The sequence below is a fragment of the Mirounga angustirostris genome, unplaced genomic scaffold, assembly GCF_029215605.1.
Source record: "Mirounga angustirostris isolate CCGP_5_RB_7025 unplaced genomic scaffold, mMirAng1.0.hap1 SCAF_7, whole genome shotgun sequence".
Taxonomy (NCBI): domain Eukaryota; kingdom Metazoa; phylum Chordata; class Mammalia; order Carnivora; family Phocidae; genus Mirounga; species Mirounga angustirostris.
Genome location: NW_026991715.1, coordinates 89,427,273 through 89,443,104, shown reverse-complemented (window position 1 = coordinate 89,443,104; position 15,832 = coordinate 89,427,273). Strand labels below are relative to the sequence as shown.

At 61.7% G+C, this 15,832-nt stretch overlaps 2 protein-coding genes across 4 annotated transcripts; one reads left to right on the top strand and one right to left on the bottom strand.

Moving 5' to 3' along the window:
• Positions 1 to 79: 79 nt before the first annotated feature.
• PRR7 (proline rich 7, synaptic) lies at positions 80 to 2,177 on the top strand. The gene is made up of 2 exons (XM_045900344.3): positions 80 to 491; positions 693 to 2,177. Exons 1-2 carry the CDS (start codon positions 80 to 82, stop codon positions 1,088 to 1,090), a joined length of 810 nt encoding a protein of 269 aa, XP_045756300.1. The 3' UTR covers positions 1,091 to 2,177.
• Positions 1,914 to 15,798, bottom strand: DBN1 (drebrin 1). Of its 3 annotated transcripts, XM_045900279.3 has the most exons (15): positions 15,553 to 15,798; positions 10,853 to 10,908; positions 10,128 to 10,240; positions 9,875 to 9,949; positions 9,616 to 9,762; positions 9,391 to 9,468; positions 8,954 to 9,105; positions 8,807 to 8,870; positions 5,723 to 5,782; positions 5,517 to 5,640; positions 4,622 to 4,759; positions 4,117 to 4,281; positions 3,000 to 3,667; positions 2,631 to 2,733; positions 1,914 to 2,422 (listed from the first exon to the last, which is right to left on the bottom strand). In XM_045900279.3, the coding sequence occupies exons 1-15, from the start codon at positions 15,636 to 15,638 to the stop codon at positions 2,352 to 2,354; spliced, it is 2,100 nt and encodes a 699-aa protein (XP_045756235.1). In that variant the 5' UTR covers positions 15,639 to 15,798; the 3' UTR covers positions 1,914 to 2,351. The 3 variants fall into 3 exon arrangements, with proteins under 3 accessions (XP_045756235.1, XP_045756251.1, XP_064452565.1); XM_045900295.3 differs by lacking the exon at positions 4,622 to 4,759 and having other exon boundaries at positions 15,553 to 15,790; XM_064596495.1 differs by lacking the exons at positions 4,622 to 4,759; positions 15,553 to 15,798 and adding an exon at positions 14,737 to 14,921.
• Between the last annotated feature and the right edge of the window lie 34 nt (positions 15,799 to 15,832).

Sequence of the window (15,832 nt, the reverse complement as noted above, 5' to 3'; positions counted from 1 at the left end):
GCGTGGCGCGGGCCCGGGGTCACGTAGAGGAGCCCAGTGTCCAGTGAAGCAGCCGAGGACCCGCCGCCCCGCCGCCGCCATGGTTATGTCCCAGGGCACCTACACATTCCTCACGTGCTTCGCCGGTTTCTGGCTCATCTGGGGTCTCATCGTCCTACTCTGCTGCTTCTGCAGCTTCCTGCGCCGCCGCCTCAAACGGCGCCAGGAGGAGCGACTACGTGAGCAGAACCTGCGCGCCCTCGAGCTGGAGCCCCTGGAGCTCGAGGGCAGCCTGGCCGGGAGCCCCCCAGGCTTGGCACCACCGCCACCACCGCAGCGCGGCCGCCTGGAGGCGCCGGCGCACGCGCATCAGCACGTGCACGTTCACCCGCTGCTGCACCACGGGCCGGCGCAACCACACGCACACCCGCACGCACACCACCACGCGCTTCCGCACCCGCCGCCGGCGCACCTCTCCGTGCCGCCGCGGCCTTGGAGCTACCCGCGCCAAGGTGAGTCCTGACCTCTGCCCGGGGCAACGCGGGCCACTAAGGGTGGGCGGGACCACTGCAGACCAGCGAGGCTTCCAGTGGACAGCCTCCCTGAGGACCTTGGAGGGAGCGGGCTGGGCCGGGGGTTGGCGGCTGGCCAAGGCCTCCGCGGGAGGCCGGGGACGGGTGGCCTCACCCCTCGGATCGCTTCCCATTCTGCAGCGGAATCGGACATGTCCAAGCCACCGTGCTATGAAGAGGCGGTGCTGATGGCCGAGCCGCCGCCGCCCTACAGTGAGGTGCTCACGGACACGCGCGGCCTCTACCGTAAGATCGTCACACCCTTTCTGAGCCGCCGCGACAGCGCGGAGAAACAGGAGCAGCCGCCGCCCAGCTACAAGCCGCTCTTCCTGGACCGGGGCTACACGTCGGCGCTGCACCTGCCCAGCGCTCCACGGCCCGCACCACCCTGCCCTGCGCTCTGTCTGCAAGCGGACCGTAGCCGCCGGGTCTTCCCCAGCTGGACCGACTCGGAGCTCAGCAGCCGCGAGCCGCTGGAGCATGGAGCTTGGCGTCTGCCGGTCTCCATCCCCTTGTTCGGGAGGACTACAGCCGTATAGAGGGGCGTTCCGGGCCCCACCCGCGGACTCATGGCCTGACTGCGGGGCTTTTTAAACGCTTCCCTTGGACTGCGGGGGGGGGGGGGGGAGGGGGGAGGGATTTCTTACCCCGTTTGTTACATTTTGAGGATAATAAAGGTGTGTGATCTGGTTTGGTACAAGCGGAGGGGACACCCACTGCTTGCGCCCAAGGTTCTGGTAGCCAGGCGTGCCTGGGCCTTGGTGGGACAGAACCTGAGTGCGCCTTTTGACTACAAACTGGCCTGAGGGTGCGGAACCTAACTTCATAGGCTGGTTCCCCTGGGAGCCCCAGACCCTAACTTCCCTGCCCATCAGATCACAGTGAAGGCAGCCCCGGTGACCTTGGAGGTGGGAAGAGTTGGGAATCGGGATCAGGGCAGGCGGCACACCCCAGATCCGCCCCTGGAGGCCCGGAGCAGCAGGCCCGAAGGGATCTGGATTTCTTTATTAACAGACATGAGCACGACCCGTTACAGAAGTTTGTGCTTTCCAAAAAACAGTTACTGAACGTGAAAAAGGAACCCAAGCAAAGAGGGAGGAGTTGGGGAGGGGCCACCCAAGCCCCGGGCCCCACCAATAGCCCTGACCTGATCCTCGCCTAGGGCCTCCAGCTTGGGACCTGCCCAGCAGGAGGGGGGCAGGAAAGGGCCTGGAAGCTGAGGGGCCCCAGTTGGGCCTACTTCCTTTGGGACAGGCGGGGAGGGGTCAAGAGAAGGGCGGGGAGGGGGTCCCAGGGAGCCAGAGCCCACGAGCCATTTATTGCCATGTTTTAAAATTCGTGCAAAATATCTGAAGCCCTGGACAGAGAATACAAAGTGATATTTTTCCAAGAAACATAAAACTAGGAAAAGAGGTGGGGCATTTTCCCACCAGAGCTCCCCCGACGCCAGGCCCCAAGTAGGGTGAGGCCTCCACCCCGGCCAGCTTGAATGAGCAGGGAGGACTAAGAGCTACAATCTGGACCGGGCGGGGACGGGGTAGAATTTGCAACAGCGTCTCAACTACCAACGGGAGGAAAACCAGTCAACTGTACAAGTCTCCTATCAACTTTAAAAAAAAGAGAAAAGCTGTAAAAGTCGGGCCCTGTGGGTAGGGAAGCGGCCAAGTCCTGGGCCAGGGCCGGAATCCGGAGTGGGTGCCAGGCGGAGCTGCTGCGAGTGCAGGCGCGGCGGGCCGTCTGGCCAGAGGCCGGCACAGGTGGGCGGCCTTGGCAAGGGCAGCCTGAGGGCGGGCGCCACCGCTAATCACCGCCCTCGAAGCCCTCCTCCTCTTCTGGTACTGGGTCTGCATCCCAGCAGGTGATGTCGATTTCTGTGACGTTGGGAAGGGAGTGGAGTTAAGGAGATTGCCCAGCAGATCCACGGCTGTCCCCCAACCCCTGGGAGCTGTGGCTGTGTGTATATGCAAACACACTTGAACCCAGCACCGCCAACTGATTGTGTGCGTGCGCGCACGCGCATGTTCACACTTGAACCCAGCACCCCTACCGGAATCCCCCCATCGCCCATCCCAGTACTACCTGGAGGTTTGTTGTAGAACACAGGAGGCGGGGCCTTTGCGCACGGCTCTTCCGATTGGGCGAACTCCTCCTCCTGTGATTGGCTGAAGTAGCCCTCACTGGCCTGCAGGAGGAAAGCTCCAGGTCACTGGGCCCCACCCAGGATGACTAGGGCGGACCTACCAGGCCTGAGCTCGTTTCCCCAGCAACCAGTGATTCCATCAGTGGTTTCCAGGGAAACATATATACCTGCCTTGGGCAAAAAAAGCAGAGCTGGCCCAAGGAGGAAGAACGGAATGACCCTCCAATAACGTGGGTCACAGAGAAAGGGGGTACCCTCCTGCTAGAACCCTGACCACCACCCCTCCCACCAGGCTGTCCCTGCCCCACCTGGGTCCCCTCCTTCTGGGTGGTCTCGCCATTGGTCAGCAGGTGGGGCTCTGGCTCTGGCTCCTGATCCAGCTCCTCTAGAGCCGAGGGCAGAGTTGGGACCTGGGGGGCAGCTAGGGGCTCCCCTTCTAGTTCCTCCTCTGGGTCACAGAAGGTAGCTGGCGGCTCAGGCAGCTCATCAAAATTGAGAAGGTTGGCACAGCCTTTGCCTGCCAGTGGCAGTGGCTCCTCAGCCACCTCGTCTAGCAGGGGTACCTCTGCCAGAGTGACCTCGGCACCCGAGGGAGGTGTGGGGACCCGAGGCTCAGCCTGGGCTGTGGAGGCCTCTTCCCCGTTGCCAGGCCATAGGTCAATGAGGCTGGCAGCGGCGGGGGTTACGGGGGTGGCAACAGCGGTGTGAGCAGTGGCAGTGTCGGTCTCTACGGCCTCCGCGGCCGGGGTGTCAGCTGCGGTCGCACTGGCCGCGGCAGGCTCCAGCGGGGCAGCCAGGACGGCCTGCTCTGGAGCTGCCGTGAACATCAAGTCCTCCGTGGGGCTGCCTTGCCCCCGGGGAGGCTCCGGGGCCTGTGGGGGCTCCTCCCCGGGGCCGGCCCAGGCCTCAGGGGCTGCAGCTCTGGCCTCTTTGCTGGTCTCTTCGCTATCCAGGCCGGGCCCGGGCTCCTGGGTCTCTGTCATAGCACACATGGAGGACAGACAGGTGGTCAGCTCCCCCAGGAAAGGACGCAGGCCTGGGGACAGCCACCCTACTCTGCTCTGCCCACCCGCTGGGGAGTCAGCGGCTTCCAGGGGAGGAGGCTTCCATGAAGGGCTCCATACGGAGCACCTTCCAGCACACCCCCTGGGCCCTGCTGCCCCTCTATCTCCTAGGCTCTTTCAGCTGCTCGGCAGCCCCGGGAGAAGGCCGGATCCCCGTGCCAGGGAGACACGCCGAGGTTGAGAGACGGCAGGCCTGACCACAACACCAGGGCTCCCCCCGGCCATAGGCACCCCCAGCGCAGTACAACGTGGGTGATGGCTGACTCAGATCCCCGAGGAGGTGCTACCATGGCCACGTGGGGGTCCCAGCCCAAGGACTGGTGGGAGCCCTGGGGCAGCTAGGGTGTAGCCCCTCACTCACCTTGCGGGGGTGGCGGGGGCAGTGGTGGAGGCTGTGAGGACATGACCTCATCCAGAGCCCGCTCAATCTGTTCGGTGACAGGGGTAGAAGCCGTGCTGGAGTCAGATGGGCTCCGGGTGGGGATGGGGGTGGGTGCCATCCTCCGGTGGCTGTCCAGGTGGCTGCCTGTGGAACAAACCCCCAGGCTGGTCAGGGAGGGCCCGGGAGCCAGGTGGGGGCCAGGACTGTCCACCTTGGGGTCTGGCCAGCACCTCCTGTGTGGAGTCTGGGTGGAGGCTGGGAGCCCCCCCAGGCCCCTCAGGGGCCAGACCACAGCTCCAGATCCTATAAGCCAGGCCCCTTGGGGTCAGAGCCCCTTCGGGGCCAGGGGAAAGAGGCAGGTAGTACCTGCTCTGGGGACAAACACCAGAGATCAGCGGTCAGGCTGGGGGAGTGAGGGTGGGGGCACTGCTGGGAAGCGGGGCCCTCCTTACCCCTCCCACTGAAGCCTGGGGCTGCTACCTACATGGGAGGGAGGAAGAGAGGTTTGGGGTGCGGTGACAGGTGATATAGGGAAAGGGAGTCCGTGGAGGGGAGGAGGAGGAAGAGGAGGAGGAGGAAGGCCCACTGTCCGATGCCTTTATGAAAGGGCAGTACGGACGACCTGCCGAGAGAGACAGACAGAGAGAGACAGAGGACAAGAGAGGGTCAGTCTCCCCCACCCCTGCCCGAGGCCTCACCCGCCCCCAGGGCCGGCCCTAGCCGTCCAAACTGCTTTCAGCTAGGGCGCACAATCAGCCACGCTAGGCCACAGCCTCAAGCCATCAGATGACTCCCACCAGCACCAGGCACGCACAGCAATGAGCCTGCCACACCAAACCAGCCCCTAAGCATCACGGGACAGCGGGCCCCAGCCCTGGAACCCCAGCACAGGGCCAAGCACACAGCAGGGGCAAACACGCAGAGCAGCGGACAGAGCGGAAAGGTGCTTTGTGGAGGGAGGTGGGAGCCGCACCGCGAGAACCCCAGCAGCGAGCACTGGGTGCAGGGTCCCAGGCTGCTCAAACTCAGGTCCAGGGTCAGAGCCCACCCCACATGCACCCGCAGCCCTGCAAGCAAGACCTAGTTCAACCCCGGCGGGGCTGCTCCCTGCAGCCAGGGGGGTGCCTCAGCCCATGCCAGAGCTGCCCGGATGACCTCTGGCACTACCCGCTGCTCAGCCAAGGCCAACACCGACCCCGGCTTGAGCCCCTCTCAGTCCTGCCACCTCGGAGCCGGGGAGTGAAAGCAGACTCGATGAGTGGCCTTGCCTTCTCCAAGGGGTCCTTGGGCAAGGCTTCCCTTCCAAGAAAGAGCCGCAGGGAGGCTCAGGCCCCAGACCTGAGGAGTGGGGGTCAGGTGGGGGTGGGACCTGGGACTACCTGGCCGGTGGTTGAAGGGCGAGGGTGCATCGCAGCTGCCCGCAGAGGCTGATGCAACTCGTTCCTGCTGCTTGAAGAATTCCCGCGGGTTGTCAGGCCGCTGGGCAATAATGGCCGCTGCCTCCTAGGGGCACAGAGAAGGGGTCAGGGCGGGCCCAGCAGAGGCGAGCCCTGCCCACCTCATGTGCCCTCTTCCCAGCTCTCACCTCTACCTCCGATTCGGACTTCTTCATCTGGGTCTCTTCCTCCTCGTCCCGTTGGTCACCCTGGAAACCCAAGGGACAGTGTCCTGGGCACCCCACTCTCCCTGAGCTCTTGGCCTTCTAACAGGCCCCATGTTTTCTCCACAACCTGGCAGGAAGGGGCTTGGAGGTGGCACCTCTGCTCCCTTCACCACCCAGTCACATAGCTCCCTCTCCACCTGCACTGTCACTCCACAGCTCTGCGTCTTCCAGAATGAAAGTGCAAGTCCTCCTCTGACCAAGCTCTCTCTCTGGACCCTGGAAATGACCTGCTCGCTGCAGTCCCCACCATTCCCTATTGCACTGCACCAGCTAACTGCACTGCAGTTTTGAGGCTGCAACCCCAGGAATAAAGGCCCCTTGTTTGTCCCACGTTCCCTTTCCTCTTGTCTGATCTGGCCTGTCACCGCTCTAACACCCACCTCCTGCCCTGACTCACCCACACACCCTGTAAGATGTAGCCAGAAAGTCTCACTCAGCCCGACGTGGTCACAGTTCCTGGAACAGGAACACCGTCTCCCCCCTCCACGCCTTCGCACAGGAGCTCAATCTCTCCTGCCCCAAATGCCCAACTCCCACCCCAGGTCCAACTCTTCCCACTTCCAGCCTCAGCTTGGGCACTGCCTCCTGGGGAAGAGCTCCCTCGCCCATTCAGGTCATTTCTGGGTCTCCACGAGGCGGTCCAGGCACACACCCCAGGTTACACTGTATCCTAACTGCCTTTTTCCGGGATCCTTGCCCCATCCTCTGTGGGTGACACAGACCGGGAAGTCGGATCTGCGTATGAGCGGCCAGCACAAGGGTCAGCTGGTGCACGTTTGCTCACCTGCACTCACTACAGCATGGCTTCTGAACCATGCTGCACCTGCTGCTAGTGCGGCGGATGGGGCGGGAGGGGCTGTGCCGAGGGTACGGCGGGAAAGTTACAGGGCTTCTTTGTTTTGCACACATAACCTAAGACTTCAACTTTTCCCTCAGGATACATTAAGAGAATGGCCCTTCCAAGTACCCCCCTCAAGACGGTTGTCACTCCAACCACAGCTCTGCGTCTTCCAGAATGAAATCTCAAGTCCTCCTCTGACCGAGCTCTCTTTCCAATCAAATTTGCCTTGCTCCTCAGCCCACTGGGCTCTAGTCAGGCTCGCCTTCCCATAAATTATATCCCACCAGCCTTTGCTGGTATTCCTGCACTGCCTAGGCTGACCTCACGAGATTCCTCTGCCTCGTTCAAATGAAAGGACTAGAGGCAAGCTCACCACAAAAGCCTGAACTACCAACAAAGTACAAAACATTGAAACAAACTGGGCTACGGGTAGGAAAGTGAGATCAATACGCTAATCACAGGGTCAAAGACACCGCTGGGTCTGACCATTTTCAGATACATGGGGGCTCCCTGGCAGCCCACGCAAAAAGGGAACTCAGACAAGGAATGCAATTCTTCACAAAGAGAAAGCAGAACGACAGCTTAAGCAACGGGAAAGCATTTTATGGTTCTAAATTCCAAAGTTCTCACATGGGACCTTCTTCAGAGGGCCTGAAGTTGTAGGGTCACCACGCTGACCTGCTAGAACATCCACTGTCACTGTCACACGAGCCACACCTGAAGGGCCGGATGAGACTATAATACAATGGTGTGAGACCTTAAGACTTTGCCTGAGGCGCTGACAACTGGTGAAGATGAGTGATCACTTCAGGGGACTCACCATACTATTCTTTCAACTTTGGGGTGCCTGTGTGTGAAATTTTCTGTCAAAATACGCTTTTCCAGAGTGACCTTGCTCTGAATGGATAAACAACATGTGGCGTATTCATACAATGGAATATTATTAGCCTTAAAAAGGAAGACATTCTGACACGTGGATAAACCTTGAAGACACTGTGCTAAATGAAATAACCTAGTCACACACACAAAAAAATTACGATTCCATTCAAATGAGGTACTTAAGAGTAGTCAAATTCACAGACAGCAGAAAGGCAATTGCCAGGGGTCTGGGGGAGGAGAGAATGGGGAGTGAGTGTTTAATGCGGACAGAGTTTCAGTATGGGAAGATGAAAAAAAAATTCTGGAGGTAAACAGTGGGAACAGCTGTATGATGTGAATTTGTTGGGAATCTTAATGCCACTAAAATGTAATCTTAAAAATGGTGAAGACAGCCCATTCTACGGACATTTTGGCACAATTCAAAATAAACTTGCTTCATCAATTACTTTTGTGAAAAGTCTTGCCCACCTTGTCTGCCACTGTTTCTAACCCGCGGCAAAGGTGCGCCGAATGAATGGCTGCAGCTGGAGCTCACTACCCGCATGGCGTCTGACCCCCAGGGCTGGCGTGACTTCATGCCAGGGGCTGCAGGGCTGTCTGGTCTTCGCCCTCCCAGCCTCCTGTCTGGGTCCTCATGGCACAACTGGTCAGCACAGTCCCGTCCAGAGAACTGCCCACCTCCCATCCAGAACTATACCACGCTCCAGCCTGAATGACCTTCGCTATTTAAGAAATACAAAATTCCATTCAAAGCATGGAGACTCAACTCCAATACGATTTTGTGGGCCACCCCAAGGTTTGGAGGTCAGACAGCACCCTTGGGACGACACACACATGTGCACAGATGCTCCGAACGCTGGCCCAAACTCATTCATGTGGCTCTGCGGCACAACTGTGGTGGGGGCCAGGCCCTCAGCCCCCAAAGCGCAGGAAGCCTGTCTAATCCACCCCAGCCTCTCAGGCTCCACTGGGCGGGGGGGAGGGGGGGTGCGCCTGGTCAGTGAGGGTCTGGGTCAAGGTAGATTTTCTCTTTCAGTCTACAGAATAAGGTTCTTCAAAGAGGTCTCTTTCCCCAGCCAGGGAACAGAGACCCACGTGGTTGGGTGACAGGCCTGACACTCTATGACACTCCGTGCCCATGCAGAGGTACTCTGAACACCCAGAACTGTCCCCAAGCCACTGATAACCATCCCCCCGCTCCAGGCCCCCCTCCCAAGGCCCAGGAACACAGGGACCGTTCTCACATCCCCTCACCAGGAGACCGGGAGCCCTGGCTAAAAACTCACAAAGACAGACTGCTCCTTCAACCGCCGCTTGGCCTCCTCGGCTTCTAAAGTCTGCTGTTTCCTCCTGGAACGAGAAGGTGGCATGCACACCTTAGGGTGGGTCCACACGAGGCCGGAGCAGGTGGCCTAGGGCGGGGCAGGGCCAACCTGTGCTCCTCGATCTGCTGTTCCCGCTCTCGGTAGCGCCGTTCCCGCTCCTCCTGCTCCTGGCGCTCCTGCTCCATCCGCTCTTGCTCAAACCTCAGTCTCTCATCCAGGGCCTTCTTCCGCTCCTCCTCCTTCCTCAGCTCTTCCTCCTTCTGCAACCCCCCACACCAAGGCAGTGCAGGCCCTGAGCTGGGGCCCGCCCCTGCCCCTGCCCCTGCCCCTCCAGCCCATCCCCAACCCAGGACCAGGGAGGTTCTGGTTCTGGGAATTATGCCTTATGGGCTTAAGGCCAAAAGGGCTCCCTCTTTCAGCCGGGGTACCACACAAGACAGGACTCACTGTTTAAGGGACGGACTTGGGGACAGAGCCCAGAGCTATGCCTTGGGGCGGGGTCAGGGAGGGGCAGCTCAGCCTGAACGCTGGGGCGGGGTCCACACCTTGGCCTGCTCCCAGAACTGCTCGCGGTTAAGCCGCTTCATTTCCACAGCTGCATCCGTTTTCTGATAGGTGGTGCCCTGCAGAGTCAAACAGCTTGGCATGAGCGGGCGCGAGGAGCAGGCCCAGTGCTCTGGGAGCTCCCGTTCACAGACGGTGAGGACTGACTGGCAGGAAGGGGGTGGCCGAAGCCCTGGCAGGCCAGCCCGCCCCGGGCACACACTGACCACCGGCTCGGCGCCCTCATCCTCCCGCAGCCGCAGTCGGTGCAGCACGGGGCTGGAGAGCCGCGCCAGCCCGTTGGAGAGCCGCTGTCCGATGGCACCCGCATCGATGTCTTCCACGCTGCTGGCATTCACGATCACATCGACACCCTGCAGCAAGAAGGCGTGTTCAGGCGGCACGGCTCCATCCCGTGACCACCACCAGCCTGCAGACCCGGCCCCTGGGAGTCCGGCCCCACCCGAGCCCTGGCCCCACTCGCACCTGGAAGAACTCAGCCACCTTAGCCACGTGGCTGGCACAAGCGCATTTTCGGGCATCAGGCACATCTTCACCAACCTGCAAAGCACCCAGCAAAGAGGGGGTCGGGAAAGGACAAGAGGGAGAGCAGCCTGAGGCCCCGGGCTCTCTTCCCAAAGGGCTAGTGGGGCTCTCTCTGGCGGTGTCGGCAGGAGAAGCGGGGAGCAGGGGGCCTGTTCTGGGCCCTTCCCCCCTCCCCCAGCGCACAGCTGCATACCCAGTTGATGAGCACGTATTTTGGCAGAGCAGCCTGGGAGTCCTTGACGCTGCAGAAGCCGTACATCACCTTCTGGTTCTCAAAGTGGCCGGAGAGCTCCTGCAAACCCCCATCTGGGGGCATCAGGAGGGTGTCAAGCAAGACTCCCCATCTCCTGAGCCCTTACCCTGCAAAGGGCCCGGAACCCGAAGGAAAGACTCCTCTCGTGGGCTCTGCCAGGCGCACCCAGAGATCTGGAGGTCCCACAGCTCTGCGCTGGTGTGAATAGGGACAACAGGCAGGGGCAAGCTTTATCTCTGAATTCCCCAGGGCCCGATTTAGGACTGCGGAAGTGTTTGTTCTTCACACATCCCATGTCTCACTCTTCGCACATCATCACCTCTCACACAGTGCTATGCCCAGTGAGGTAAAATAAAACCCCTGGGCTCCGGAGAAAATGGATGTGATCTGGGCCATCCCTGCCAGCCCCCTTCTCCCTAGCTGTGTGACTTTGGGCAAGTCACTCTCCGTCTCTGAAGCTCAGTCTTCCCATAATCAAAGAACAAGCAAGGCTCCCTCCCTCCCCACCCTGGGGATCTTCGGGATGGCTGGAGGAAGGACACAGGCAGACAAGTGTGGGTTGGCTGGCTGCAGGCAGGGAGATGGCCCAGAGCCAGGAGGGTGGGGAAGAAAACAACCGGAGGAGGGGGCGGAGAGAAAGGCAAAGGAATGGCTGGAATTCTTACCTCCTGATGCTGCAAGCTTGAGGTCATCTGAGCCATCCTCATATGTATACAGAGCCCTGGGGAGAGGGAGGGGTGGCTCAGAGTACTGACAGGGCCCAGGCCGCCAATTCTGGGTGGGGATGGCCCTGGGGAGGAGGAGGGACCCAGAGCAGGCAGGACAGGAGTAGGGGTTCTGGTCCAGCACTGCCATGTCATCATGACAGCAGGGCTAGGCACCAATTCTGGCTGGAGCCCAGTGGGGGGCAGCCTGGGACTTGGTAGAGGGAGGCTCGAGTCAGGTGGGGAGTAGGCAAGGGGGCAAAAATTGCTGCCTGGTCGCTGGCTTTGAGGGAGCCCATGTGTCCCGTTCTCAGAACTCAGGCCCTGGCAGCCTACAACCCAGTGAGCGGGTGTGAGATGGAGACTCCAAGGCGACGGTTCCTTGGTTACCGTTCCCTGGCTACCACGATCCTCAGCCCCCATTGGCCGGCGCTGGGAACCTACCTGGCGTGTTCTTCAAGTATCCACCGCCCCTCCCCTTCATTGCAAGGGAGGGGGAGGAGAACCTGGTGCTCTCTTTGCTGGGCATCCCTCGGTAACCATGGCAACCTGGCAATTGGCACATGCTGGGGCCCACCCCAGCCACATTCTCCTGAACACAAAGGACCCTGGGGACATGCCCTTGGCCTCAATCTCCACCTCTCAGAAATGGGGATGAGGTCGCCCAGGTTACTCTTGCCCAGACTTGGACCCCTGGTGGGCATGTTCTCCTGAGCTTCCAGCTCCTAGGCCTCTGCCAGAGCTGAGAAGGCCCTGGCCTCCTGGGAATGCTGGCCTTTCCTTCTGCCTTAGCTTCACCAGAAAGCTGACCCTAGCAGCCTTCCTCCTTCCCCCTCCTCCCTGGCTTTTTCTGCCCTGGCGTTTTCTCCCTAGCCGCACCAGCACGGCATCCATGTCACGGAAGGGAAGGCAGAGACGTCTCCTCCTGAGAATCCAGTGGGGCAAGGGAGAAGGGCCTTGTCCCGGAGGCTCAGGAGGTCTCAAGCCCCTTCCCCATGCTTTCCTTTCCCTACTTGCAGGGGAGGTGGAGGAGGGTGGGGGCTAGAAGAAGGGGAGGCAGGGTGATGGAGAAAAGAAAGGGAGGGAGAAACAGGGAGAGAGGAGGAAGAAAGAGAAAAGAAAGGAAGGAAGTGAAGGGATGAAGAGAAAAATGAAAAAGGGGGGGAGAGGGAGGGAAGGGGGAGGAAGGGAGAGCGGGAAGAGGAAGGAGGGGGGTGGAGGAGGAGGAGGGAAGGAGGGAGGAAGGGAGGAGGAGGGAGGAGAGAGGGAGGAGGAAAGGAAAAGGAAGGCCTGGCCCAGTCTCATGAGGTCAGCACAAGTCACTGCCGGGGCCAAATGGCCCCCTAGCCCCCACCCCCCCCTTCTCCGGGAGCCCTCCCTCCGGAAAGGGACACAGGTGGGCTGTGGGGCTGGGAAGCTCCCGGTCCAACTGTTGCCTGGGCCCCAACCCTGGCAGCTGCTTCTCAACACAGCTGTCCCACCACCTGTCTGGCTACCCTAACCCACCACTGGGAACAAAGGGCCCTCAGAGAAGCAGGGGTCTGCCCCTCTCCACTCCACAGACCAGAAACAGAGGCAGAACTCAAAGACCCTGGGTGCCAGACACTGCTCTAGCTAGCACCCCTCCGTGGGACACCTTGTCAGCCTCTCTGAGGGCCCAGGGACACCGGCCCTGCCAAGGACCCCTTCCATCCTCAACCCTTACCCACTCGCCTCTGGCCACCTTTCCTGCTAACAGCCACAGCCCTGGCAGAAACCAGGCCTAAGTTCAAAGCCTTCAGCGGGCCTTCAAACCCTGAGCTCTGCCCCCGCCTGCCTTTCCAACTAGACCTCCAGATCCGTACCAAACACCTGGGATGCTGGATGGCTCCCTGATCCCAAACACAATTCTAGATGTTTCCCACCCGGGGGCCTCTGCATACGTGGTTCCCTCCACGGGAGGGCCAGTCCTACTTCTCTACCTCCTGGCCCACCCCTGGCTGAAATCCCTCAGGGACCCAAAGCCAGCTCCCGAGGAAGCCCTGCCCTAAGCCGCACCTCCCCAGAGCACTTACCATACCCCAGCAGGGATGGCAAGAAGCCTCCGAGCCCACCCCACATCTCATTCGACTGGGCTTCTCAAACACATCAGAGGCAGCCCAGGCCTGAATGGGTGGGAGCTGGTGAAGCCACAAGGTGTCAGGATGGGGGGCCCAGGAATCTACATGTCTCTCCAGCTTCAACCCCTGGAGACAGACAATGCCTCTCACGGCAAGCTGTGTGAGGCGGAGACATCCGATTCAGTCAAACCAACACCTCTCACTCCCTGGGTCCGGGGGCCAGCACAGGGCAGCCCCGATAGGGGCTGACACGGACTCTGAGAAGCCACCCAGGCCAGAGACACTGGACTCGGGTGAGGTGGGGCTGGAATGCAGCCAGTCCAGGGAGATCCTGCATTCAGCTGAGGTGGGGGACCAAAGGCACGTGGACCCCTCAGGACAATCCCACTCTCAGGATGTTGGAGCTGGAAGGGCCTTGGGGGTCCCGGATATGGCGGAGTCCCATCCCCTTTCTCTTTTCAAGAGGACCAGAGAGGAGCAGACACTTGTGTGTGGTCCACACAGTGAGCACACAGCCGGGGCAGTGGTCCATTTCAGAGGCTCCGCCGCTTAGGAGTGAGCTCCCCCCTAGGAGGCAAGGTAAGGGAGGGCAGTGCCAAGCCCCTTGACCAAGACAGCAACTAGACCCAAGATGCCCTCCTCTGGCCTCTGAGTGCAGAGTCTGGCCCTGAGTCTGGAGACTCCACTGTACCCCTGGCTCTGTGCTGGGCGCTGGGGGCACTCATGCCCCACTCTGCAGGATGTGACCCTCACACCCTTTTCACAACATGCTATCTAGGCCCTCGGGAGTGAGCAAATGTGTGTGTGTGCGAGGGTCCGTGTGTACGTATGTGTGTATCCCCCACACACAACCCAGATGGGGGGTGACGCATGCCAATGATGAATAACTTGCTTTGGCCACATGGATGCTGCTGGGAGGTGGGAGCCCAGGCCTCTGCTAAGCAGAATGTGGCCCAGCCGTGGTTGTGTGGCCCTGCACTGGGCTGCCAGAGCCCTGCTGTTAGGAGGTTAGAGGGAAATGGGGTGATGGTAGACAAGAAACACCAGACCAGAGGGTGAGAGGGGGGTTTTAAGGTGGGCTGTGCCTCTCTGCAGGGAAGGCCCCCTATCCCAAGCCTAGCTCCTCCACTGGGCCAAGCCGGCCCCTTGTCCTGAACTCCTCCCATGATCTCAGCCCCCTTGGGGCAGGGCTGGGACAAAGGGTGGGCCGCCTGCCGGCTTAGCCTGTGCTGGCCTCTCCTGTGGCTGACCCGGAGGACATGAGAGCTCGTCTCCCGCGTCCATCCCTCCAGGCCTGGCTGCCCGCCAGTGCTGCAGTACCATGGCGTGGATGCCTGGCCATCTCGCCCGGCCTCCAGCCCCCAGGGCAGTGTCCCTACCCCACTGCCCTCCTAGGATGAGGGGGAAGCCAGCCCAAGTGAGGTCCCTCAGACCTATCCTCTCTCTGTGCCTCAGTTTCCTGCCTTCCAAGAGAAGATCAGGCCTAGAGAACCGAAAGGGCACCTGTCCCGGGAGAGAGTATTTTGGAGGAAGAGGATTCCTGAATGGGGTAGTGTGGGACCCCTTTGCTTTCCTGCCCCCCAGCGGACTCCAGCCCGAGAGCAGGTGGTCCATTCCCTCCCACAGCTCAGGGGAAGACAACAGCAGGGGAAGGGGGAGACGGTAGTTCAGCTTTTCCCCCACCAAGGAGCTGAGAGCCTCTGGCCACAGGGCCATGAAGCTTAGGGGCTCATTGGATCTACTCACTCTCTCATTCCTCTTTCGGGGCTCCCTCCACACTTGTGCGCCTGAGAGCTTCCCCTCAGGGACCCCAGCTGGTCACCTCGCCAGGCAGTTCAGTCCCCATGGCATCTCCCAGCCCTGCGGTCTAGTCCCCGCAACCCCCTTCGGGATCGGGGAGAGGAGGACTCATCTCTGCCTCCTCCGCGACCCCTGAGGGGAAGAGGAGTCGCTTGGTGGTTGCTATGTGGCAGTGAACGTCTCTCCATCACACTCCAACTCCGAGAGGGCCCCGGTGGGCGGGGCGCCCCGGCCCCCAGCCCGCTCCGCTCCTCCCCCGCCCTAGCTTTCCTTTGTGCTGTGGCCGGGCCGGGCTGGGCCAGGCAGGCTGCGCTGGCTCCGCTGGCTCGGTCCCCGCCTCGTCCCCGCCCGGTCCTCGCCCGCTCGAAGGGGGCGAAGGTGCCCTTGGCCGCCCCGTGCACACCTGTCCCCCGGGCCCAGGGTGGGAGGGCAGAGGGCGGGGGATGGGCTCCCGCAGGGCCATGCGGCTCCGGGCCACACATCTGGACCCTGCGTGTCCCCGGCCGGCGTCCGGCCACCGCTCCCACCGCGCGACTTGGACCGCCTGTGGGCGCTCGGGGCCCGGCAGTGCCCCGCCTGGCCCGGCCCGGCCCCTCCCCCGGCGCGCACAAAGGCAGCCCCTCCCTGGCCCTCCCGGGCCGCTGCACCATTTCGGGATCTCCCCCTCCCTTCCCGGCTGCAGGGCGGCGGAGCCGGGTGGAAACAAAGGCGCGGCGGCGGCGGCGGCGCGGGGACAAAGGGGCCGGGGGGCGGGGGGCTCACCAGTCGGCCGCGCTCTCCTCCCGAATCACCTCCTCGTACGCCGCCAGCAGCTCCAGGCGGTGGCCGCTGAAGCTGACGCCGGCCATGCTGCTGGCCGGACCGAGGCCGAACGGACAGACGCACAGACGGACGGACGTCCAGAGGAGGAGGGAAGGAAAGAAGGAGTCGCCGCCGCCGCCGCCTCGAAGCCTCTGCAGCGTTGCGAGCGGAGCGAGCCAGCGGCCGGGGGAGGGGAGCCGGCCGGCGGGGGGCGGGGGGCGCAGGCTCCGCCCGGCTCGCT

Excerpts from the sequence above, each read along its gene's own strand:
- PRR7 (XM_045900344.3), top strand. The coding sequence starts at position 80 with ATGGTTATGTCCCAGGGCACCTACACATTCCTCACGTGCTTCGCCGGT. Across the intron at positions 492-692 it reads TTGGAGCTACCCGCGCCAAG|CGGAATCGGACATGTCCAAG; the intron begins GTGAGTCCTGAC and ends CCCATTCTGCAG.
- DBN1 (XM_045900279.3), bottom strand. The coding sequence starts at position 15,638 with ATGGCCGGCGTCAGCTTCAGCGGCCACCGCCTGGAGCTGCTGGCGGCG. Across the intron at positions 10,241-10,852 it reads CAAGCTTGCAGCATCAGGAG|ATGGGGGTTTGCAGGAGCTC; the intron begins GTAAGAATTCCA and ends TGATGCCCCCAG. Across the intron at positions 9,469-9,615 it reads ATGAGGGCGCCGAGCCGGTG|GGCACCACCTATCAGAAAAC; the intron begins GTCAGTGTGTGC and ends TTGACTCTGCAG.